This window comes from Chelmon rostratus, chromosome 16 (genome assembly GCF_017976325.1).
Source record: "Chelmon rostratus isolate fCheRos1 chromosome 16, fCheRos1.pri, whole genome shotgun sequence".
Lineage (NCBI taxonomy): Eukaryota > Metazoa > Chordata > Actinopteri > Chaetodontiformes > Chaetodontidae > Chelmon > Chelmon rostratus.
The window spans coordinates 14,636,679-14,660,791 of record NC_055673.1 but is presented as its reverse complement, the minus strand read 5'-3'; the positions used below and the strand labels follow the sequence as shown (position 1 = coordinate 14,660,791).

The window sequence follows — 24,113 nt, the reverse complement described above, 5'->3', positions numbered from 1 at the left end:
CTTTTATTTCCATTAAAAGACTTGGCATCCTTTTGTTCCTAAAACCGTGCCCTGTCATTATTGGTATAGATATCCAACTTCATATTTTGATCTGATGTATCTTATGTGTTTCTTTAAGGTGCTCCTTTAATTTTTGTGAGCAGTGTATATATCTATATATCTATATATATATATATATATATCTGGTTGCAATGTTTGGTGATGCAGAGACAGAAAAATATAACCGGATCGAACCGAGAACACAAGTGAAATATAGAAACACTTTATTCCCAGAAGTTGTAGCAGTGAGTTATCTTCAGACATAGAAAGGCCAATATAAACCAACTTTAGTACAACAGTGTGATGAACAACAAGAGCTTACCCATTCACACTCTGTAAACCCCACATACAGAAACACGATGATTGTTGTTGTCCCACCAAGCTACTGTATGGACACTCAACAGTTCTAGTACACAAACAACAGAACACACTTTTGCTTGAGGGCAGGACAGCAAGAATGCTTGATTTTAGGACATCAAATGTAGCAGACGGGTGGAGTTCAATTCCTTTTTTGGTAGAGGAGAATATCACCATGTCATGTGAGGTGATGATGTGAGCAACGAAGAGGGACACAGGAAACACATCACCAAAGTACTACAAACTGCTGGAATGGTGGGTGGATCAAGATGCCTTGTTGGCCCGCACGCCTTCTTACTGCAGAACGCACAGCAATAAGTTCAGTTACAGTTTCGCTATCACATTCTTTTACCTCTTTGCAAGTAGATGGACTTCAAGTCTGTGTGGTTTTAAGCTTTTTTTTGTTTTTTTTTAACCAATGGCTAGATGTGCGAGTCGAAGAGATCCGTTCTCACAGGAAATTACCACAGTTGAGAGTCGAACCTCTCTTGTTCGTCATAAGAAAATACCAAAGTTGAGAACACAACTCGTTTGCTCTTTCAAGTGCAAAATTCAATATCTAAAATCATACACACCCATCACTCCCCCCCCAAATTGTCATAACATCCTCATTTTTTGTCAAAGTTGGAGTTTTGTTTTTGCCATCAAATACACAGCAATTGAGGAAAGTGCTTAAGGAGAGAGAGGAAGGGACACAAATATTGCTTCTCCATCACAATGACAATACTGTGCAGTTGTAAACATAAAGAACAGATTCTTATCACACTGATTGATTATTTAGAGGTCATTTTTCCTTATGTTTTACGGGAAGAATACAGATTTTCTTTGAAGAAGCATAGCTATAACTTGTGGCAATGGAGGGAGTTTGGGTAATCTTCCAGGGAGATGGAAAACACAGGATAGGAGAGATTTGTATTGCTACGGTAGGGGATCTATTATTTTTAAAACAGGAGTAGAAACACTTGTTTGATCTTGGAGAATCATACCTTGTTCATTGAATCAATCAGCAGCCTTTATTCTAAAAAAACAATTGCACATACACACATACAGTACACACACCCAAGCATGCTCACACATACTCAACATCTGCCCTCAAACCTGGGCAAGGTCAGGATGGATGTATGGAAAAGCCATGCAGGGGCAACAAACGCCAATTAAAATACTTTCCAAATACTTTTCCACACAGTTTTTTTTAGTAATGAGTTTTAAGCGCAACCATTTACGACAGGCTGCTCTGTGCAGTTTTGTCCTGGCACGACTTCACGGCAACAGTGCACTGGTAAAAAAAAAAAAAAAAAAAAGAGTCCAGTTTCAAAAAACAGTTGAAACTGGAGGTGGCATCCCTGACATCCCGCCTCCATCAGGCCGGGAGGAGACTCTGCTGGGAGGGAGGGAGCTCTGGATGTCTGAATGGAGCGGGGTGGCAGGCTGGTTTACAGCACAGAGTCAAAGACGTTAAAACAGAGTGACAAGGGAACCAGCAGGAGTGTCTGTTCATCTGTTTGTGGTCTGTTGCAGTTGGCATGGCTTGGAGTTCCAGGTCACAGGTACAGGGTCACAAGATCAGAGGCAAGGGTTCAGGTAGTCAGAAGTCACAAAGGGTTCACAGGTCAGAACCAAGGTGCACACTGATGCTGGGAGAGCGCTGCGTGTGGTTTGGCGCCGGACTCAAGTACCCCAGCCCTTCCTCCTGCAGGCTGCAGGAATAGCGGCCAGCTTCAGAGGCGGTGTGGTTGCTGGAGGGAGTGGCGTTGCCGCTGGCCACCTGCTCGAAAGAGCGGGAGAAGACGGCGCTGGCGGTGCGTGTCAAGCTGGTGAGAGCTCCTGCCTTGGGCACTGATTGGCTCGAAGTGAGGGTCAGTCGCTTGACAGACAGCTCTGTGTTCTCGCTGGCGGCCCGGCCCGTTGTTAGAGGGCCCGCATCCTTGTCCTTGTCCTTGCTGGTGCGCCCGCCCAGCCGACACTTCTTCATGGCCTTGGCCCCCAGGTTCAACGTGGTGACACTGTTGCTGATAGTGATGGTAGGTGGTGTCATGTCAGGCCACACACCGCCTGGCCAAACCCCTTCATCCACCTCCGAAATATCCATCAGCTCATCCGGGGAACCCAGATCCACTGCGTCTGTGACAGAGACACACAGAACAAACAGAGGGAGAGAAAACAAGTACCAAAATGAAAAACAGGAGCGAGCAGAGGAAAAAAACAAAAACAGAAACAGCTCCTCTGTCATCCAGCCCATCTGATCCAATCAAATCATTCAGATGAATGATGATTCTTTAAAAACAGTACATTATGCATTAAATGCCTTGTTCGTGATGACTTCGTGTTGGGCTGCATGACAGAGGAGTTCCATCACTGTCCAGCAGGTGGCACCTTCACACTGTAACCTCAGCTAACAGGGACATTTCACCACCTGACATGGGACAATGCAAGTTGAGTATTTCAGTCCAGCACACAGGTTAGATTAACAGTCAGCTGTTTACTGGCAGAGGAGTGCATGTTTTGTCTCAAAGGCAGGAGAGGACAGAGTCTAAGAGCGTAAGCCTCGGAAAGACCACAAAGGGAAAAAGTAGAGGAAGGCAAACAGACATGAAGAAATAAACCCAAAATACTCGTGTTTCTCTTCACTAACTCTAAAGACACACATACAAAAATAAACACGTTTCCTGCTTCAAGGTGTGCATCCACACCTGTGTGAGTGGCCAACAACCCGCATATGCACAAACACACTTTTGATCTGATGCTATCACTGTAACAGAACACCTGTAAACAGCTGGTGCACAGACAGATAGGCAGGTCCTGTTAAAATCTTTCATGGTCAGGTTTAGCCTGTTTAAAAAAAAAAAAAAAAAAAAACAGGTCAGGAGTCATCAGATTCAAGTCTAGATTTAACACTGAGCAGCTTTTGCTTCAAATAATTCAGGACCTGCATATCTTTCCTCAGCTTCTAGCTACCAGTCAGAAGGAAGTAATCTGTCTCCAGGTGCAACCCAGGGATAATGTGTCGAGGCGTACCGAGGTGTGCTTTAAGAGAACCAAAAGCTTCCTGGTGCAGGCACTGTTAATAGAGATATAATATCTAGGCTTTATGATTCAAGGTCATGAGACCTTTTTGTTATCAGTGACCTGACCTTAGGCTTTAGTGAGTGACTTTTATGGAAGTTTGCAGTTTTATATCTACAGTATGTGTGTCATATTTACTGTTCATGAAGCTGCTTTTATAATATAACATAAGCACCTCAACTGCATTTTGATTGTATGATTCAACCAAGCACATTTCATTATTATGCATTTTTGTTAGGTTATTGATCTGTTAAGTTCAGTTAGATCTTAGACAATTAATTTGATTTGAAGGAGTCTCAGCAGGAGATCTTTATGAGGAAGCTTTAGCCACAAAGGAGAGAGTAAATGAATGAATGACATTGGATAAACAGATGACAGGAATAGTGCAATTAGGCGAAGAGAGGTTGGTGGAGCCCAGCGCAAAAAGGTAAAGGGGGAAGTCATCATGCAGCTTTTCAGACCACGCCCCCCCACACACGGTTACCTAGGTTACCCCGGGAGTGGGGCAGAGGGAAGGAGGGGCAGGACCTTAGTACTGGCTCCTCCCTGTGGAGGCTGACCCAGAACCCTCATTCTCCACCATCCGCCTCACAGACTTCTGCCTCCTGACCTCCTGACCCCGCGAGCCGGAGTCATGACCACGAGGGTCCAGGCTGACCTCAGAGGCGGCGCCCAACGTATCGCAGTCGGGCTGGACGCGGCCGTCGGGGCGCAGCCGCAGGGAGTCTCCGTTGGGCATTCTCTCGCCGCTCACACCTGTCACACTGATCTCGGGGATGGCCACGCCCCCCAGCGCAGCCTCACTGTCTACACTCACCTCCTGGGACTCTGATGGTGGGGCGGCATGGAAGTAGTGCGACAATACATTTATAAAACACACACAAACACACAGACAGACAGACAGGTATCATGCACACATACATGAAAAGCCAAAAGACAGCCATGTGCACAGGCACACACGACCACAGTGACACAAGACACACAGAGGTAATCAATGTAATGGCAGAAAAATAAAAAGACAAAAATTATAGTGATCAGAACATAACACATGGTCAAAGTACATGCTATGTGGAGATGAAAATGAACACAGTCTTTGAATGGAATCACATTTCACACTGGGTCACCGCTCACCCCTACACATAAATTAATATTTAATAGTATTTTCCTCTATCATCTGCTCACAACAACAGCATAAACAAGTAGCTGGCAGCAATGAGCAGATATCCATGAGATGAGAAAAAGGTGTTAACGCTCAAGATGAAAGCTACTCATTAAACTATCTGAAGGCTGTAATTTACCTGCCTTTATCTGCACTCTGTGAAAAGAGAGCTGCACTCCTAATTATAAACCACATACAGACTGTCATCACTGACTCTAATTCCACGTATAATTCTTATTTGTTCTGTCGTCATCAAAATGCAACAAATTTCCTCTGGCACAGAGCTGAATCTTCATAAAACACAACATATGGAATACACAAGCGGATCTGTATTATGCTATAAATACACTGCCTGCTCGCTGGTTTCCTGTCAGATTAGTTCATGCGCTGTGTTGAGGCACTCTTGGTATTTTTCTGACTTTCTGATTTTTTTTGACTGCTCTCACACTATGTATGCTTGCCTGTCTATGTATTGTCTCCAACTTGGGCAAATCTTAACAGCTCAGAGATGATTTTGATTCAGCTTCACAGAGGACAGAAGGATGACAACAACACTTAATAACACAGTGATTGTAGGACATGGAATGGTAGACTGAGTGAACGATGAAGAGATCTAAACTTTTCGCTCTCTCCTTTGGCATGGTTTTGTTCTTCAATTAAACAATTTTATTTTTATTAACCCATAAAAATGCGATTGTTAAAGAAAAATGTGAACAGTGTGCACGAGAGCCCTTCTTTTGTTTCAGCGGCTTCAACTACCCCAGCTGTGTCACTATGTCTCATTTTACTTCTTCTCCCCTTGTGCATGAGTCTTACCGTGTCTCTTCCAGCGGTGTCCCCTGATGGAGAGGGAGGTGACAGCATTTCGGGAGATCCTTGAGGAGGTCGGTGTGATCTCTACCTGGATGCTCCGTGCACCCTCCTTGTTGTTGCTCTTCAGCGCTGCGCCATGCAGTGACGACTTGATGGCATTACCCACCTGAGGGCAAGAAAAGCATGCACGGACTAACTTTGCTGCTTCAGATGATGGAGAGTTTCACAGAAGGTGACCAGTGGCTCTCAGCCAGTGACGAACTGAACTGGCTTTCTGACAAGTTATCAACTGGCCCAACATGTTCCTGTTACTTTTGTCTCTCCATTCTACTACAGGCCCCCTTCTTGTCTGTTGCACTACCTCTGAGCTACCACAGCAATTACTGTGAACTCAGAGATGTGTGGAGTTAACATAACTCAACTTGTGACTCAACTAAATGCAAAAAATCCAAAAATGTATTCTTTAAGTGTGGAGGAACAGTGTCCTCCAGTAGATGTGATGCTATACAGTTTGAAAGTGCTTTATTTTTCACACGGCCATGTGATGTACATCAAATCTTAAGAGCGCAGCTCATTTGAAAATGCCAGCTGAGTTGTGACCTTATATTTATATTTTTAAACATTTCAAACTGAGGAAGAATCCATCTTAAACATCTGGCATGATATAATCTTTTCACAATTACTTATAACATTAAAAATAAAGCTGATGCATGAATTGCTGTAACGATACTATTTACAGTGCAATATTAAAGGTTTCTAGAGAGAACACTTTTAGGTTTTGGACTTTTTTCATTTATTTTTTTAGTCATCAACTGCTGCATGCCACAAAGTATGAACTGTCTACATTTCATTTATGCTACATTTGTACAAGTATCTGATTTAAGTTTTTCCTGTTAGGCACTTAAAATAGTAGTACTGTTGAGCAAGTACAACTACAACTAAAGGAGCAAGTTTTTCTGTCTCATCGCTCAATTAAGAACTGCCCCAACTGATCACCCAAAAAAAGCTCCAACTGTAAAGGCACTGGCCCAGTGCACACTTTCTGACACCTCTAAGACATTTTTTGCTCTCAAGTCAGACTCAAGTTCCAATCATGAGACCAAACAAATAACATCTGATCAATAACCTCATTTTTACCAGATTTATGCACAGGGATAAACCTAAAAGCTCAGTCCAAACTGACTGAGGTACACAGACTAGTGATATAAGAAAAACAAAAAGGCTTTGTATTTCACTCTATATAACACCATTTCACAAGTCTTTCTATAATACCCTCAGGCCTTGCAGGAAATTCTCAAGCAGCACTTGTACTAATGATCATGTAACAGTTTATACTTAACATGAGGTGGAAGGCATCATAATCACAACACAACATGTCTTTTGTCTGTGAGGCTTCAACACACTGGTCTCATGAGGTACACGTCACCAAGCTACGCTTAGCTAGCAGCCACCTGGCGCGTTCCACTGCAACAAGTAAACTGATAAACACGCTGGACAAAAAGGCTGAGATTTTAACCCTTTCACAATAGCGTGAGTGTGTTCATGGCATGTGTCCGGAAAGCGTTTTCTTTATCTTAAAAACATATTTTTAAACCCCAACACCATTCTTATGAATGTGAACCCAAAGTTTGTGGGTTTTGATTGTTGTGGAGGAGTACACCTTGACTTGTGTAGCAATACTGTGAGCTTAGGTTCAATCCTCTACTCCCTGGACCTCAAGGATTACGGCTTAACAGAGCAGAGTGGAAAGCATGTAAATAATCTAGTGGGATTACACTCTGCTTGCAGCCTCTGACACACACAGAGACCAACACAATACAGCATGGTGTGCTGTGCATGAATCAAAACCACAGGCGAGCATGTGCGTCTAAATCACATGCTCTCTGACACACACACACAAAGAGAGAGAGAAGGGAGATGTGATAGTAGCAGGGAAAAACACCAAAAGATTGCACCCACCAACAGAGCTTCAGGGAATAGCTCCAGCTGGGCCCGATACAGAACATCATCCAGTGCTTTGGATCCCAGTTCAACTTCCCCATTACACCTAGACACACAGGCACAAACACAAACATGTAATTGAGGATATGAGTGTAAGATACAATCTGATGTTTCCCAGTGGCCTTTTAGACCTCCAGTAGCGCTATGGAGCTGTTTTTCTCTGAGCGTGTCCCTGTTTTGTTTATTTCGTGTACATGCATTAAGACGTACATGCACATGCACGCACACACAGGTGAGTCACGCTGAATGTAAACATTCTGCTTGTTTACAAGAGGACTTCACAGGGCGCCTTTAATAGCTTGATCATCACATCAGAGCTGTAACAGTCATATTGTGCATATTCAATTGAGTATAACTAGAGATGCAGGTTGAGGCAGCAGACACCAGTCAGTATGTTTTGATGTCAGCTGCTTATGCTATATTGTGATAAAGATGTCAAGTCATTTGTGAAATGCAACACAGCAATGTGAACTGGTTCGTACTGCAAAATGAGCAGGTTCAGTGCTGTCACAGAGCAACCTATTTAAAAACACATATGTCAAAAAATAATGAGAACAACTCAAATGGTGTCATAGAGGGAGGACAGCCATTTTAAGAAAAATGTTAAGCAGTGCATACACTTAGAGTAAAAAGACACGAAAAGTTATGTGTGTCTGTGCTGCACTGGTCTGGTCATGTAGGCATGTGTGTACACTCACAAGGCGTAGTGTATCCCTGTGATGAGCTGAACCAGGAATTCTGACGTGACTGTCAGTCGTGTGCTAATGCCCTTGTAGCGCCGCATCTGTTGCCGTGGGTAACCGCATATACACACCCTGGAGGATAACAAATAAAAAACACAATCAGGAAGCTTATAGAAGTGAAAAAAAGGGAAGCTTTAATCAACCACTCCACTGAGCTGTTTGGCTGCAGCTGCATCAAGGGAATTTACTGTGAGCTGATATCAAACCCAGTAATGAGCAAATAAGTGCTGGGTATAAATATGCACACACGTGGAGTGCATACAATGCATGCTACATAATGATTTATCACTGGTTCACTACATTGCCCACAGGACTTAAAGGTACTGAATTTCTGGCACGCAGCAACTGTCAAGGAGAAATCAAAGCTGATGACTACTCTTTAGCTCTGTCCTTATCAGAGCAATGCTCAGCTGCAGTTGGCAGATTACCAAAATTGCTGAGCTGCAATGTGTCTACATCTTAGCCCGTCGTTGAATAGCGATATCTTGGTTCTCTCTGGCACCAACGTCTATAAGAGGATCAGATAAGCAAGTGCTTGCAAAATAATGTTTGTGTGTGTGCGTGTTTTACCTGGAGCTGAGCTGGCAGAGGGACTGGAGGGATGTGGAGGTCATGTAACTGAGAGCAGCATTGTAGCACAGCAGCAGGAAGGTCAGCACCTCAAATCTCAACAACACAAACAGACCCTTGAAAATAGCATTCTTATGTCCTCATGTCCAACATGACACATCAAAACAACATTTAAAGCATATTAGATGCAAAACTCTCAGACACAGTTACACTACCATCTATACTGTAGGTAAAATCAGCACAAAAAGACAGGCTGAAAGATTACGAAATTGGGGCTCTCCAATGGGGCACTCCACTCCAAGCAAACCAGAGGTAGCCTTTTTATTCCATTCTTCTTGTATGTCAAAACCTGGCACCTACGTTACCCACAATGCAACTCAACTGCCAACAGTTTGGTCATAGATTCAGCTGTATTAGGTTTGGTGAACTCACTTCTTTCTAACGCCACACCCCCAGACTTCATTCATTTTTCACTACAACTTGTAGTCACAACCAATGCTGCTTTAAATGATAACACTTGAGGCATTTTCAGATTTAACCAGGACCCGTAACAGACTCGGATGTGTAAAAACCTGTACAGCTCCCCATTAAAAATTACCCAGTGAAAATTACAGCATGCACCAATAAGATACCCAGGTTAACTTTCAAAAACTACTGCAACATTGAAGAGACCAAGATCAAAGCATCTCTGCAGGATCTTAAAAAGCAGTCAGACTTGTTTTCTCACAATAGTCATAAGTAAATAATCTTTCCAGTCAGTCTGAAGCAGTAAAAGAAAACAGCAGTGAAAAAAGTTCAACTCTCAGCACCACGACCTTCAGAGTCTGGCTGCAGTCTGGCCTCATTACATTAATTTAGGAAACCCTAACAGCAATATCACAACTTCAAATGCAACAAAGCAAAGAGAACTGCCACAGGCCTTCACTGACGTTAGTTCGCCATGCAGAAAATAATTGGCCCTGGCAGCAGCTTAAGTCCCCATCACCAGTCTGAGGACAGGAATCACTGGAACTAGACTGATGTTTAAGGTAACCTACCATATGTGATGAGGCTGTCAAACTACATTTAACTTGAAATCTCAGATCAAAGTTACATTTTTTTGGATTAATTTGTGTCCCAATTTATCCTCCCACTGACTGCATCCAAAACCGTACCTGAACGCCTTATGCCTGAGATTCTGGACTGGTATTAAGCTTACAATCATCCTGGTAGAAAACATGCAGGTTGACAAGAATATGACACATTACAATATAATAGTCAATGTTTGTAAGATATCGTCAGTGAGAGACGAGATTTGCCCGGAGATTTGTTTACTCATACCATATCTTCTCTGCAAAACATCAACCCACATACTTTAAGAATGGAATCAGTTTGGATGTGTAGGTGGGTAAAAATGTATGTTCAACAGTAACATTTCAGTAAAACTTCACTAGTTGTAAGATTTATTTATAGTAGATTCAACTAAATAAATGAACTTCTTGGCAATATGTTGGAAAGTTCACTTTCAAAGCAACAAAAAAACCACACAAGAGCATGGTTACTGAACTCCTCAGTGTTTCTTTGTCAGCTTGTTCCTCCTCCTTCATGTGTGTTTTAACTTTGGTTATTGGCTGGTATTTGCTGGCAATTCTAAGCAGGAAGACTGACAGCCTGCTGCCAGGAAAGCCTGCTATAGACCACGTACAAACTCTACCCTGCTGATACATCACCACCTGCCCACCAGACTTTAAAACAAGTGCGCCCATCAAGCCTCTTACCTGTTTTGTGCTGTAAAGGTCTCTCTCTGGAGGTGCGGCCCGCTGTACACAACCCTGCTCAGCCCGTGATTGGCTAGAGCCCCTTCTGTAAGGGCAATGGAGCCGATGGCTGAAGGCTAGAGGTGGAAAGATGAAGATGAAGTTTTAAAATTGAACATTTCTGCAAAAGCCAATTAAAAGATTTGTGTGTGTTTCTCACCTCATGGTACACTGACGGTTTGGAGAGGGAAGGGACGGTGAAAGATAATACTTTGCTTTGTCCATCTTTATCAACTATTTCCTGTGAAAGAGAAAGGCAGGAAGACAATGAGAAAATGTTTCTGTGGGCGAGAAAAAAAAACAAAAACCTTTTTTTGTGTGTTTGCCCTGAACCTCTAAAGAGCATGTGCTTATCTCTTCAAGCACACTCATCTCTCATGTGTGGGTGTTTGTGTGTGTGGACCTCAGGGTCTCTGTTTCCCCACTCAGTTTGATGTTGTATGTGAGTATACTGCATGAACACACACATACAAACCCCAGGGTTTTGGTGTCCCCTGTGTGCATGTTAATGTCAAATAGATTAATGGGAGCCAGCCACTGTGTTGAGTGACAGCTGACCTATTCTGCTATTCAGAGAGGAAGTTAGGGGACACTGCACTTTGCTGATAGATAGGACATTAAGAGCCAAAATGGATGGAAATGGGACTCAACACGCTTTAATAATTATTCGTGCTGGCATCTCTCTGTGGGAAGCTTGTGGGCATTTGTAAAGTGCAACTCATCCATATTGTGTATTTGCAAAGTCATTGGATTTCAATTCCCTTATTTCTAACACACATTTCCTGTAACTCTCCATGCATAGCTGTCAAACAAGGCAGAAAGGGTATAAAGTAATCTTTCAAAACACATGGCGCAGATCCTAGAAATAGTTGAGAGGTTAAGTCCTTGCATGCTTCTGGAACTGCACGATTACACCCACTTGCTAAGGCTCAATTACTTTTTTCTACTGTTTATCCTTACCTTGTATTTATCACACTGGAAACTATTAATTGTTATTAACAAGAGTATATCTCCTCTATGGATAATACATAAAACAAACCAGCTGTGACACAATGAGGTATTAAAAATTCAAATGCACAGACAGACAGACAGACACACACAGAGACAGACAGACACCTCCCCTACCAGGTTGTAAATGCCCAGCAGCAGAGCCTCGATGCAGCCGGAGGTGTGGGGGTCTCTGGCTGCGCTGACGGACAGGAGGCTCCACAGGAGCTCTGGCAGGAACTGTAGCGTGAAACGCTGCAGCTGCGGCTCACCGCTCCGGTAAAACTCAAACAACTGGTGACATACTGGCTCCAGCAACTGGGTAGGACAGAAAGCCAAAAACATGGGCACATGGTGACATCAATAACTGCCACTAGAGCAGTGATAAATTTCGCATTTGGCATTTATGGCGCATCAATAATGTCAGGACGAGGCATAGCAGTAAAAAAAAAAACAAAAACAAAAAAAAACAATATGACAAAAAGTACACAAGATGATCAAGATAATATCATAATTACAGGTAAATGGTTGCACTGGAAACATGACAAAGTACTCAAAGTGTTGTATCGTCAGGTATTTAAGACAGATATTGTTTACATGACCGTACATCGCTGTAGTTCTCTCGGATGACCTTGTAGAGTGCGGGGACCAGGCAACCTTTGTCTTTTAGTGAGGCGGCATAGTTGGACACAGCACTGTCAGGAAGGGTCTGAAACAAACACATGAACAACAGCTGAAGTTTGATACACTAGCAACTTGACTCCATCAGACCGCTGGAGCTACTAGACAGTGCTTGCGAATCCACCAGATGTGCCGTCGCAGATATGTTGCATGTTCAGAAGCGGCTCTCTGCTCTACTCTGCCTAAAATATTTGCCTAATCAATTTTTGACAGAAACCACATCAGGCTGCACAGAGCAGATCAAGCCAGGCAGGAAGTTAGACACAGGAACAACATAGAGAATCCGGTAATCTTCAAAATAATAACAGACAAAGAAAACCCATTTAACTATGTAACCTACTTACCCATAGGAGAAGCACAACAATGATAGCAAAACAGCAAAATCTAAGTAAGTCAACAAAATCGGGCAGGCAAAACACTCTGCTTCTAAAGTGCTAGCGGTGGGGTATGAAGCCATGGAGGGGTATGATGCAGGTCATATATTACATTCATATATCTGTGCCCAGTGGGATCAAGGCGTAACTGACTAAATTTTCTAAAAATAAACACACAGCGTGATAAGTTGGAAAGTGAGTACTGACAACTCAAACATTAATTGATGTCATCTAAATTTGATCTGTTTAAACCTGACACTTTCTGTCAATTGATTCACATCAACTCCAGGGCACACATATAATTTTAAGGCGAGAAATCTGTCCAATGTTACGGTTACAGGTGAATGAACCGGAATGTAATATGAATAAGGGTGATTATATTTTGTGTCTAAAGAAGCCGTCAGTTTCATCAATCTGGTTGCATTTAAAGGTCAACTTCACTGAGGGGGGTTCGCAGGTTGGACCTCATCACACAGGAAAATTTCATTGGCTCCCTTGTTATTTTTATGCCTCACCAAGCCTCAGCTTCAGTAGCAGTCACGTATCAGTGCACATGTTTGAGTAGGAGCATACAATTCTCAGGGAACGAAACACTTCAGCGAGAGTGTTTGTTGATGTGCGTGGATTTTTTTTCACCCCAATAATAAGCAGCAGAGAACATACTGCATACTGATTATGGATATGTGCTTTTAAACACCACTTTCTGCACCCACGCACACACACACACACACACACACACACACACAAACACACACTGAATTAGTACCTTAAATTCTGACAGCCATTCCTCCACCACTCCTTGGTCCATAGCCAACATGTTCCCTCATCTGCAGTGGAGTCACCTCTACCTGAGAGAGAGAAAGAAATATCGCATAAACACAAATTTTGCATAATTAAAGACACACAGCAAATATACAGTATATTTGCACACGCACACACACACGCGCACACACACGCGCACACACACGCGCACACACACACACACACACACACACACACACACACACACACACACACACACACAACCAAGCAATCACAGCTTGGATAAGGTTCCTTCCATGCGTGCCAGCCTTCTATAATTTGCTATCCTGGTAAAAATATTCTATTACAAATGGCACAAATGGCAAACAATGCCATGACAGTGGTGAAAAGAGACTGTACACTTTCCAGGCATCAATTCAATACTCCGAAGAAGCATACGTCTTTCCGTCCTTCTCACTCTCCCGTTTCCCTCGTATTCTTCTCCAGACACACATCTCTGCAGCAAGTGCCTAACCTATTCTCAACTCAGCCAGGAAAAAAATAAATAAAAAAGCACCCACACAGAGAAGCCTAGCTGGCTTCACTATTGAAGCACTGATAAGAAGAAAACAAGTGGCACAGCAGAATTTAGATGCTTGTTGAACAGCCACTAGAGTTCGGATGTCTTTGAACAGAGACAGAGAGAAGAAGAGGCTCTTACCTGCTTTTGCTGACATTTACCTGTAGTGAAAAGATTGCTCTGGTCTCTCCATCTCTGCCTTCATCCATCTTGGATATATTTGATATTCTCGTCTATCCATCACAGCACTTACGCTGTCTGCATCTTAAATTCCCTCTTCCCTCCTTTACACACTCAACTTGTATGCATGCAGCTTCTTTTCTAATGAAGCTCAAATGTTACACATATCTTCTCTTGCTTATTCTCTGGACAATTTTTCTTTTGCTCTCCATGTCATTTTAATTGCTGCTCTGTGTGGTAATACAGCATCTGCTGCTTTCTATCTGACACTGCTGCTCGTGGTCACAGCAGATGGGAGAATGTCAAAGATGGAAATAGATATGAAGAAAGAGCAACAGAGACAGAAAACTATCAGAAAAAAATCTCAGATTGTATTTTGAAACACATCTCAACACACAAACTACAACTCTGCACTGTGAGGGTCAACGTAAGGCAATGGCTGAACAGAGACACCTGCTTTCTGCTGAGGAGGAGGACGCAGTCTTGATGCGTGTCTGATGGATTATCTGTTTTCTACTAGCAGTTTTTTCACTGCGGGGTATGTCATGTCTGCGCTCTGTCCTGTCTGCACAGAGAAACTGCGAGCACAAGGCTAAATTGGCCGTTGAATGCAGAAACAAAGTCCATGTTTGGTGTGTCTGGTAACAGAGGCTGAGAAAAAGAAAGAGGGAGGAAGAAGTCCTTCTATGTGCACGCTTGTCATGCAGAAAAATGTGCTCAAATCTGAGATGGAGGTACCATAAAACCATGTTTCAAACCTCTTCCACTTCCAAAATTTCCCTTAGTGGATGACACACATGGACACGCATACCACATACAGACAAAAGTATTAACCTTTCCAGCTATTAGAAGAGAACATTTCAGACATATTCTACAAGTGAATTCAAAGAAACGCTTCAAAGATTGCAGATTCAGAAGATTGTAGGACTGATTTTAAATCATGATAATCGAAAAAACCTTCTCATCTCCAAAATGTGTGTTTATGTATGTCTAATGCATGTGTGGTAATAATAAACAAAAAAAACATCCTCTCCCTGTCCTTGCTTTGCTTCCTCTGTCCTTCCGCTCATCCTCCCACACAACATCACTTCTCTCTCTCTCCCCGTCTTCCCTGCTCCCTAATCTGCCTTTGACACATCCAAATGCTTTATTCTGTATCATTCTGGTGCTTGGTCCCTCCATGGCAGCCAGGTGTCTATTTATGGACTGTACCAATGACAGGAACGACAAGGGGGGAGGGGAGCCAGTGACTCATGAAATGGGGAAGGATTATAAAGCAGAATAGCCTCCATTTAGAGAAATTAGTTCTTTGTGGCAGTCTGTTGTTTTGTTATTTCACGCTGGTGAGGACAACAAGGAGGACAGCGATATCTAAAGGCAGCATGTGCATTTTAATGGTAAACTCACAGAATGACAAAATAAAAGGCTTTGATTATAGTGTGGATGAGTCAGTCCTGTAAGATTATGGCTTTCTCCTCCTACAGAGAGAGACACTTTTAACCAGTCAACTCCATCCACACTGTCTGGGGCTTGGCATCTGCATCATCTGCATCCAGAAAAAGGTGCCTGAACACTGAAATCAGCAGCCGCCTGCCATGCCGCCTACCTATGTGATATATACGCTGCCTATCTATGTAATATATGCCTCCTACCTCAGCAGCAAGCCAAGAAGCCACTGCAACAACACAAGAGCAGTGCAGGGGGCAGACGCACGGGTACAAACAGGATGTGGCTGTAAATCAAAGAGTGTTTTTAAAAAGTATTTTAATCATGTAGAACATGGCATAGTCGTGTAACACTTATGAGAGTGCAAGAGTGCATTCGGCCAAAGGACAGAGGGTGGTGTATGCTAATGCCCCCTGAGACACACAGTAATTTGTTATATTGGGCTCTAAATAGAATTGACTTAATTTGAAAGGCATGACACTAGATTAAAAAGTATTCAGTGATTGAGATTTTGCACAATATAAACCCGAACAAGTCAACCGTAAAATCCAATATTCAATATTCAAAAGGTTTTTAAAAAAAGTGCCAGTCAAAGGCAGCAAGTATTGGTCTATTCGGTCTATTAAATGTCAGAGAGAGGTGAAAAATGCCCATCATAACTCCTTAAGCTCAAGTTGACTTTATCAACTAGTTGTTTTTTTTTTAGTCCGATAAACGGTCCAAAACCAAAGATGTTTTTTAGACTAAAAAAAAAAAAGCTAACCAAACAATTAGTTGATTTTCAAAACTTGTTGATTAATTTGCCCTTAAACAACTAATTGATTAATCTCCCAATAAATTCTCAAATTTTCAGAAAAATAGCCAAAACTTTTTTATCTCCTGGAGCCAAAGTGGACCGCCACCAATGCAAAACCCAAAGATATTAATTTTACAATGATAAAAGACTAAGAGAAGCAGCAAAATATCACACTGGGGACGTTGGAACCAGTGAATGTTTTTGATTGACAAATGAAATGATAAATCAGTTACCAAAATAGCTGCTGTATAATTTTCTGTCTGTCCACTAATTGTTTAACCACCTAATTGTTCCAGCTCTAATATTGATATCATTTTAGTTCACATGAACAGACTAAAAATCCATAACTGGACTACTCACCCATGAAAATGATGATGATTCAATCTGAAACTGCATTCAAACCGCAAGAGACAGCAATACTCGAAGATTTCTAGGCTCAACTGACATACTGCAGATGGGCACAAGCAACTGCTGGAGGAAAATAGAAAACTAATTGCCCTGGGAGGAAAGAGTATAATTATGTTATTAGGCAGAGGTTTGTCTTCCGTCTTAGTTGGCTAACTGCTAGCCATCTCTATGTCATTGTGGACTCACAGATTGTGACAGAAGTCAATATAAGACAAAGAGAGCGCACATACACACACACAGACACACACTCACACACACTCCAAATGATGCAAAAGCTGGTGATCTTCTTCTGTGTAGCTCAACCACACTGACCAGCACACACACACACACACACACACACACACACACACACACACACACACACACACACACACACACACACACACACACACACACACACACACACACACACACACACACACACACACACACACACACACACACACACACACAAACATGAATAAACCAGTGTTAAGGATAAGTGGCTGAGCCTGCTTGACAAACACAAGCAACAAACCGATGCAGTGATGAACAAGTAGATGAATGATGAATGCATTAGAGACATGGGTAGGCAGTGCAGGAGGACAGCAGAGATTGATGACTGAATGAATAGAAGGAGAGATAAATGGATGTATAGAAAGACGAGGGATAAGAGGGATCTATGACAACCCAAGGGATGATAACTCAAAAAGGAGTGAGACAGTAGGGTCAATAAAGGAGGAGAGTTCATCAGGCTGTGCTGCCCCTGGCAACCTTGCAGACTCTGGGAAACACATGAGATAAAGGCACATTATGAAACACACCTCTCTGTGATCTCAACAGGCTCCAGAAATTATGGATCTAACCAATGTGTTTAGTAGCTTAGTTGTGGCCTACTGAGTTTTTCCACCAATACAAAGTTCTGATGAAGCCAACTACTTGCAAAAGCAGTGACGGAGGATGTGTCATGCATTGCACAAGTGTGTGTTTATTGAATGTCTGGTTTGACAAAACCTGTTCCTGTGAGCTAGCTAAACAGCGAGCTGACAGCTCGTTCCCTCTGAATTTACACCCACGCCTCTGTCTTTCTCTCCGACACACAAACACAGGGTAGGCAGTCTAAATGAGCTTATTTTTGACTCCTCCTTTCGAAGGCTTCTGCCAACACAAACGGGTCTCCTTTGAGTTTACATTCCTAATCCTTGTTGCAAGTGTACTTGCATGTCCTGACAGAGTTACCGCATAACACCTGAAGTAAACACACCATACACATACTACTTCACATGGATTTACAGAAAAACCACAGGAAATCAGCACAATCAAAACACAGTGCTCAGTAGTGGAATAAGAACATACATGTATGAGAAAGCTGCCGGAGAGAGTACTGAAGTGAGTCCATACCAGAATGAATTACAGGGACACACACACACACATCCCTCACTGCTGATTAAGTCATTTCCTATTACACATATGCTTTGGAACCTTCCTTTTTTCAGGAAGTGAGTGGGCCACTAAGACTGAGGGCCTGAGTGGAGGGAAGAAAGAAAGCAGAGAGAAAGACCAAGTGGGTGGTTTTGAGAGCAACAGACTTACCTCAGCTACTCTTTCCTGTGGCACAGGGTGCAAGCCACACAAGCACTTGGTTAGGCTGATAATGACGCCCACATTACTAAGCCCAAAGATATGGGGAGACTAAGAACTGCAAAATAGATCAAATAAACTGAAATTAACCTAAACTAACTAAAGTATTCTGAGCTGACTCAAGTCTTTTACGGACACACCCAAACCACTAATAAACTATTTAACTGCACTAACCAATGTCAGAGCCGCGCACTACAGCAATATGCCTCCACATCAAATATCCAAACTGGGTCAGTTATCAACTGTCAACAAGCTAGTTTCAACTTGAATGGAAGCAGAAGCCGTTAAGGAACTATTTCAGGAGCTGTGGGTGTCCAAGTCACAGTGAAGGTAGGGTTATGTAACTGTGGCCATAAAGGGCAGAGCCTTTAACATGTCCACAACTCACAGGCTGCCCTGATCTCCAGCCCAGCTAAGATCTGTTTACACTGTTAGTCTGTTCCTAGGACTTCAGCATTTTGTTTTAACATCTCTTCAGTTTCTATCACATCTTTTTCAAGCTGTCTGTTGCTATATTCTTTTTTTGGACTATATTGCCCTGAGGTTAACCCTGTTGCATCACCACCTCCCACCTTGCTCTCCCCCTGGGTCTTCTTCAATAGCTGGTTGCCTGCAGCTTGGAGGAAGGGGATGGGGGGGTGGTTCTGCTTTTTTGCTTCTGTTTTCTCTCTGATTCGTACACACTTTTAAAGCAGAGGACTGCCTGTAGCTAAGCAGAAATGACAACAGAGTCTGTGGTTTGTGTGTGGTTTTTGCTGCCAAGGGAGACAGATAGAGAGATCTGAAAGGGAGGAATCCTCTTATAGCAGCCAATGCGCCTTTCTCCGTTGCCTCTAAGCCAGTGATGCGTCTTCGTCACTCCTCTCGCCCCTCCAATTCCCTGTCCTCCTTTAACAATTAAGTCTGAAGAGACCAGTGATTAACATGATTGATATTTCAATTCCAGCACTCTCTTTTATCACCCCTTTTCAGTGCGTGTGTCTCAGCTTTAGACAGTTAGACAACGCTCTTGTAAAATATTAATGTTCATGGGATAGCAGCTGTTTTCATTGCTTAGATTGTCAGGATATTTCATGAAACCGCAGGCATGGGTGACTCCAGTTATGATGCTGGATGACAGAAGAGCCTGCACGATCTTCCTGCTCCATGACCTGCCGGGCTTCACTGTCAAAGAGCATTAAGACGCCGGAGACACTAGCAGCTACGGATGCATGCCTTTTACGCACACACACAATAATGACACCACTTTAACAGTGCACAATCACCCACCCGACAAACCTGTCTATTGCTGAAGGGCAAGCCTCTCCCTAATGACAAAGGAAAACACACACACACACACACACAGTATGAAAAGTAAAAGGCTAAACTATGAACTAAGCCACAAAACATCTCATTTAAACAATAACTGGCACAATATCAGAAGCACAGTCTTTGTGATGGACAGAGAATGTAAAAAAAAAAAAACATATTGCAACTTGTATGCATGTACAGTAACAAAGAAGCTTATTTCACACAGCAGGACTGACTTGGGCTTTGCAGCAAAGCTTCATACTAGTCCCCCTCAGACAGGAAACCCCTGTGCTGGGTGAGTGGTACGGAGGAAAGCTGCATCACATGATAGCTATCAGAAAAATCTTAACAACGCATAATCTAACACGCCAGCCTGCAGAGGTGTATCTAACGTTACCCCTGCCAAGCTGGTACTCAAACACACACACACAGAAATCACCTGAGGAATCTCAACTATTATCTTAGCAAGGTCCTGACAGACCGCACAGACACCCACAGCTGTTACTAAACTGGATAAAGTCAGGTACAAAGTCTGTCTCTAAGACAAATGTGACTTTAACTACTATAGTAGCAAAATGGTCGCAATGAAAAGCTCGTTAGTTTGTCACGGTGGAAAGCCTTCCCATCTGCTTTTATATTTCATGCTCTATAGCTAATTTAACTGATAACTGTACCTGTCTCTCGGCACTGCTAACCAGCTAACGTTACTCTGTCACAATGACAAGTGGTATTAACAGTTTTGGTTTGAACACCGGGATATTCTTTCTCGAGTCACTGGTAGCTCAGCGGCAAACGTTAGCTTTCCCAGCCATATAGTTCAATTTATTAGTCAACAAGTATCAGCCAGAGACTGTAAATTAATCCTCCGCCGTCACACACTCTCTATCTCGGCTTGCTGAATGACTTCAGGCTGTCATTACAGTTGCTTATAGATTAGCTTGCTATTAGCTAGCTTGGCTAAGGCGCGACACCAAGTAAACTGGGGAAGTTACTGTTTACTTACTGGCATACTATCTGTCAATTTCCTGGTATCGCTGTCCTCTATCGTTCCGACAAGACGAGTAAACGGCTATCACTTCGCTAGTCCATAAATCTCCTCAATAATTCATCAACATCACCTCCTTCCATCTTCATTACTTTCTCCACTCAGACTACCTTAGGCGAGGGTCTCCGTCTCCACGGAATGACAGGGGTCTGAGCCAATGGGCGAGTAGTATATCAATTTATACCACGCCCCTTACAAGCAGTATCCAATCACATTATATGCTAGGCGTGCACGTTGATCATTTCCATGATCGTGGTCGGTTGTCGCAGTCAGCCACTGCTCTTTGACAGCAGAGTGATTAACCAGACTTTCTTTAAATGAATCACATACATAAGTAATTATCGACCGTTGGCATATGAGTGCACTGTAAGCATAATTGACAATACTGCAGAATATAAATTGCAGTTGAATTATATTTAGTCAATCATTTCTTTGATTAAAATATATACACATTTTAATTCTGTACAGAAATTACAGAATTAAAATGTGTATACATTAGAAAAATTTTACCATTGTTGCTGTAAAGCAGCATGTAATTAATCAGTCATTAAGGACATTATTAATATAAATTGCCAGCATAAACATGTGCATTTTTTAAATTAAACTTTCTAAATTTATTTGTTTTAATTCCCAGATTTTTTCATTTAGAGTCGAATAATTCGTTCTTAGGTTTTAGCCATCACATCCAGTACACTTGATGACAAATTAATCTGTAAAGATTAAGGCAAAAGCAGTAGTCTAAAACTGTTTCCCTTCAATAAATAATGCATGGTCACATGACAATGACCTCTGGAACAATGGATTTTCCAAAATTAATTATCAAGATGGCATATGACCATGTGTTTGTTTGCTTTCACATTAATAGGAAATGGAAAGCTGCAGATTTTAATCAGTTAATAAATGCATGGATCTCTGTGGATAATAAGCAGCAAATATGCTCCCTCTCAATGTTATAATAACAAAACACTACACAAAAAACTACCACAAGCTCTGGTCCAGTTCCCATTGCTGCTATGGGAAATTGTGTCCTTTATTGCATTATAGAAGACGTGTATTATCCAGTGCAGTTCACAACCAGAGTTCTTTCTTGTTTACTTACTTTCTACATTCTTTCCTAGCGGCAAACGTTATGATGAAATCAAGTAAAAATAAAAAAATATATATGCAAAAAAATAGTAATACATTTATCATTCTGATCCCCGATTGTGGGATTTTAAGGAATCTTTATCCACGTAGAGCAATCTCTGAAAAACAGACTAAATCTGAAGAGTATGAATTAAAGTTGTTGTAGTTAAGTGAGTGTGCAATGCCCCCTAATGTTAGCTGCTAAAATCGCACCCATCAAGGAAAATACTGTTATGAAGTGCATATAAGTAGATATTTTAATACATTTTAAATAAGTCTCTGCTATATTTATTAAAATCTTAATATAAAACATTTAAAAGCACATATGATGTTGTCATGTTCTTGTAGCAAACATGATGCAAAAGGCTGCAAAGGCCTGCAAAGCAGAGTGTATACTTGACACATTTAAATACATGCATGATGTTCTCTGTGTGCATGTCTCATTATCTGCTTGGTAACATTTCAAACACTCCTCATGTTATTGTTTATGCTAGGATATGAGTGTAGGTTATTGATGCTGAGGTTTGGCAGCCCTGTGTATTTTCACAAACTGACTGTTGCTAGGTTGGCAGTGTTTTCTATACCCATAATTGTCAAAGGGTGTGTATGATCTCTCTAAATATTTGAACCACGTATACATGCATTGTAATTGATGGATTCAATTAAAGTATTCAAGATGTGCATGAACTACAGATAAGACCCTGCTATCTGTGCAGCCTCAGTGAGGACTTCCCCGGCCTGCTGTCTGTATTCCAGCGACAACTCCTTCGCCCTCCTCACTTCCTTTATGTTCTCCTCCAGGTTCTCATTCAGTCGTCCTTGCTCCTGGTAAGTTGCTGCAGCGCCCTTCACTTGCTCGGCCATTTGATCCCTGCTGCGGAGCAGCCAGCCAATTAACTCTTGAAGTGTGGTACCTTTTGAGATGGTGGCCTTGGCACTCTCAGAAGTGCTCTTCAGTTCATTCTGAGCCAATCGCAGACGTGGAGGCAGTGGTTCCTCCTCACTTTCCCCCTCTGACCTCACAGGAACCACATTGAGGGAGAAGTCATAGCCCTTTATCTTAAGGGACACCCTGTACTTGGCCTCTGGAAGGGGAGAGAGATGGAGATTGAAACAGAGACACAATGGAAACAGAAAATTGAGGCTGCCATCACATTACTCGTACTGTCAGGGAGCTCTGAGTTTGTCATTTACCATGCTCATCTCTGATTTTCCCCAGACATTCAGCTATAGCCAGGGTGCCATTATGGCTACAGCCGTGGAGCTGTTGCAGGTTGGTGATGTGTTTGACCATGGCCTCATAGCGCTCCTGCTGTTCGTTAAAAGTCTCGGCCATGTCTGTAAACCTCTGGTCCAACTCTGGCACACACACTCGCCTCATCACCAGCCTGCCAATCCGCTTCACGGTCTGTGCATCTGGAGGGGGAATAGAAAGAGCATCATACAAAAGACATGCAAAAAAGCACACATGTTATTAAAATTTATCCACAACTACACGCATTGTATGTATACATAGAGACAGATAGACAAACATTTAAAGAGATGATGTACCACTGTGTGCTGGCCGGGTCTGCCTGGCTGATCCAGCTCCATTCAGGTCAGATGGTCTGGGTTGCAGGAGGGGCTGCCTCTGAAATAGCAGTTTTCTTTACATGGAAACTTTTTCATTGAGACTTTTTGGAAGGAGACACAAGCACTAATAAAGCTTGTCTTTGCCTGGATGCATACTTAGTCATAAACTCACTGCAACATGTTGTGTGGACACGTTTCACATCTCTAACAAAAAATATTTCAGGTGGTTCACACAGCCTTTATGGAGACCTTGTTATCCGGTTGTATCACTGCACTTTGCGCTTGTGAGAGAACATATAACATTACAGTGATTTAGCTGATTGTTTTTGTCTTCCGAGACACCATGGAAATACTTTTATTTGACGTTTTCCTGTGGCAACTGTATAGCATGCTCCAACTAGGTCTATATCGAATGGATATAGTCCTCACCATTACTACATTCAATTAGTAGCAGCAGTGGGTTAATCCACTGAAGCAAAGCACTGACCAAGTTTCTCGTCTCAGCGCGAATGAAACCACTTTATGATCTCTTTACCATGGACGATAAACTCAACACATACCTCGTTGTCCGAGTTTTCATCTGAGAAGCAGCAACAGCAGAGAAAACGGAGCATTTTCTCCGGCTCGGGTGTCTCTCAATTTGTTTTCGGGTCAATTATTTGTGACAATGCATCTGCAGTCCGCATTCCACATGACGTCAGTGTCATGAGACTCCTGAAAAACTTTT

At 42.4% G+C, this 24,113-nt stretch overlaps 2 protein-coding genes across 3 annotated transcripts; both read right to left on the bottom strand.

Moving 5' to 3' along the window:
- Positions 1–246: 246 nt before the first annotated feature.
- On the bottom strand, positions 247–20,814 carry fam126a (family with sequence similarity 126 member A). 2 transcript variants are annotated; one of them, XM_041955506.1, is made up of 12 exons: positions 20,648–20,814; positions 13,350–13,431; positions 12,136–12,237; positions 11,667–11,846; positions 10,702–10,782; positions 10,503–10,618; positions 8,746–8,841; positions 8,131–8,247; positions 7,391–7,478; positions 5,435–5,597; positions 3,944–4,287; positions 2,382–2,517 (listed from the first exon to the last, which is right to left on the bottom strand). In XM_041955506.1, the coding sequence occupies exons 2-11, from the start codon at positions 13,398–13,400 to the stop codon at positions 3,989–3,991; spliced, it is 1,293 nt and encodes a 430-aa protein (XP_041811440.1). In that variant the 5' UTR covers positions 13,401–13,431; positions 20,648–20,814; the 3' UTR covers positions 2,382–2,517; positions 3,944–3,988. The 2 variants fall into 2 exon arrangements, with proteins under 2 accessions (XP_041811442.1, XP_041811440.1); XM_041955508.1 differs by lacking the exon at positions 3,944–4,287 and having other exon boundaries at positions 247–2,517.
- Positions 20,815–21,678: 864 nt separating this feature from the next.
- Positions 21,679–24,097, bottom strand: si:ch73-345f18.3. The gene is made up of 4 exons (XM_041956147.1): positions 23,947–24,097; positions 23,366–23,444; positions 23,009–23,230; positions 21,679–22,899 (listed from the first exon to the last, which is right to left on the bottom strand). The coding sequence occupies exons 1-4, from the start codon at positions 23,998–24,000 to the stop codon at positions 22,502–22,504; spliced, it is 753 nt and encodes a 250-aa protein (XP_041812081.1). The 5' UTR covers positions 24,001–24,097; the 3' UTR covers positions 21,679–22,501.
- Between the last annotated feature and the right edge of the window lie 16 nt (positions 24,098–24,113).

What these genes read in the sequence shown, in the direction of transcription:
- si:ch73-345f18.3 (XM_041956147.1), bottom strand. Translation starts at nt 24,000, where the DNA reads ATGCTCCGTTTTCTCTGCTGTTGCTGCTTCTCAGATGAAAACTCGGAC. An exon ending in ATGAAAACTCGGACAACGAG is followed by an intron (nt 23,445 to 23,946) that starts GTATGTGTTGAG and finishes CTGCTATTTCAG; the next exon opens with AGGCAGCCCCTCCTGCAACC. An exon ending in GACCCGGCCAGCACACAGTG is followed by an intron (nt 23,231 to 23,365) that starts GTACATCATCTC and finishes TTCCCCCTCCAG; the next exon opens with ATGCACAGACCGTGAAGCGG.
- fam126a (XM_041955508.1), bottom strand. Translation starts at nt 13,400, where the DNA reads ATGTTGGCTATGGACCAAGGAGTGGTGGAGGAATGGCTGTCAGAATTT. An exon ending in TCCGAGAGAACTACAGCGAT is followed by an intron (nt 11,847 to 12,135) that starts GTACGGTCATGT and finishes TGTCCTACCCAG; the next exon opens with TTGCTGGAGCCAGTATGTCA. An exon ending in ACCTTTACAGCACAAAACAG is followed by an intron (nt 8,842 to 10,502) that starts GTAAGAGGCTTG and finishes TGTGTTGTTGAG; the next exon opens with ATTTGAGGTGCTGACCTTCC.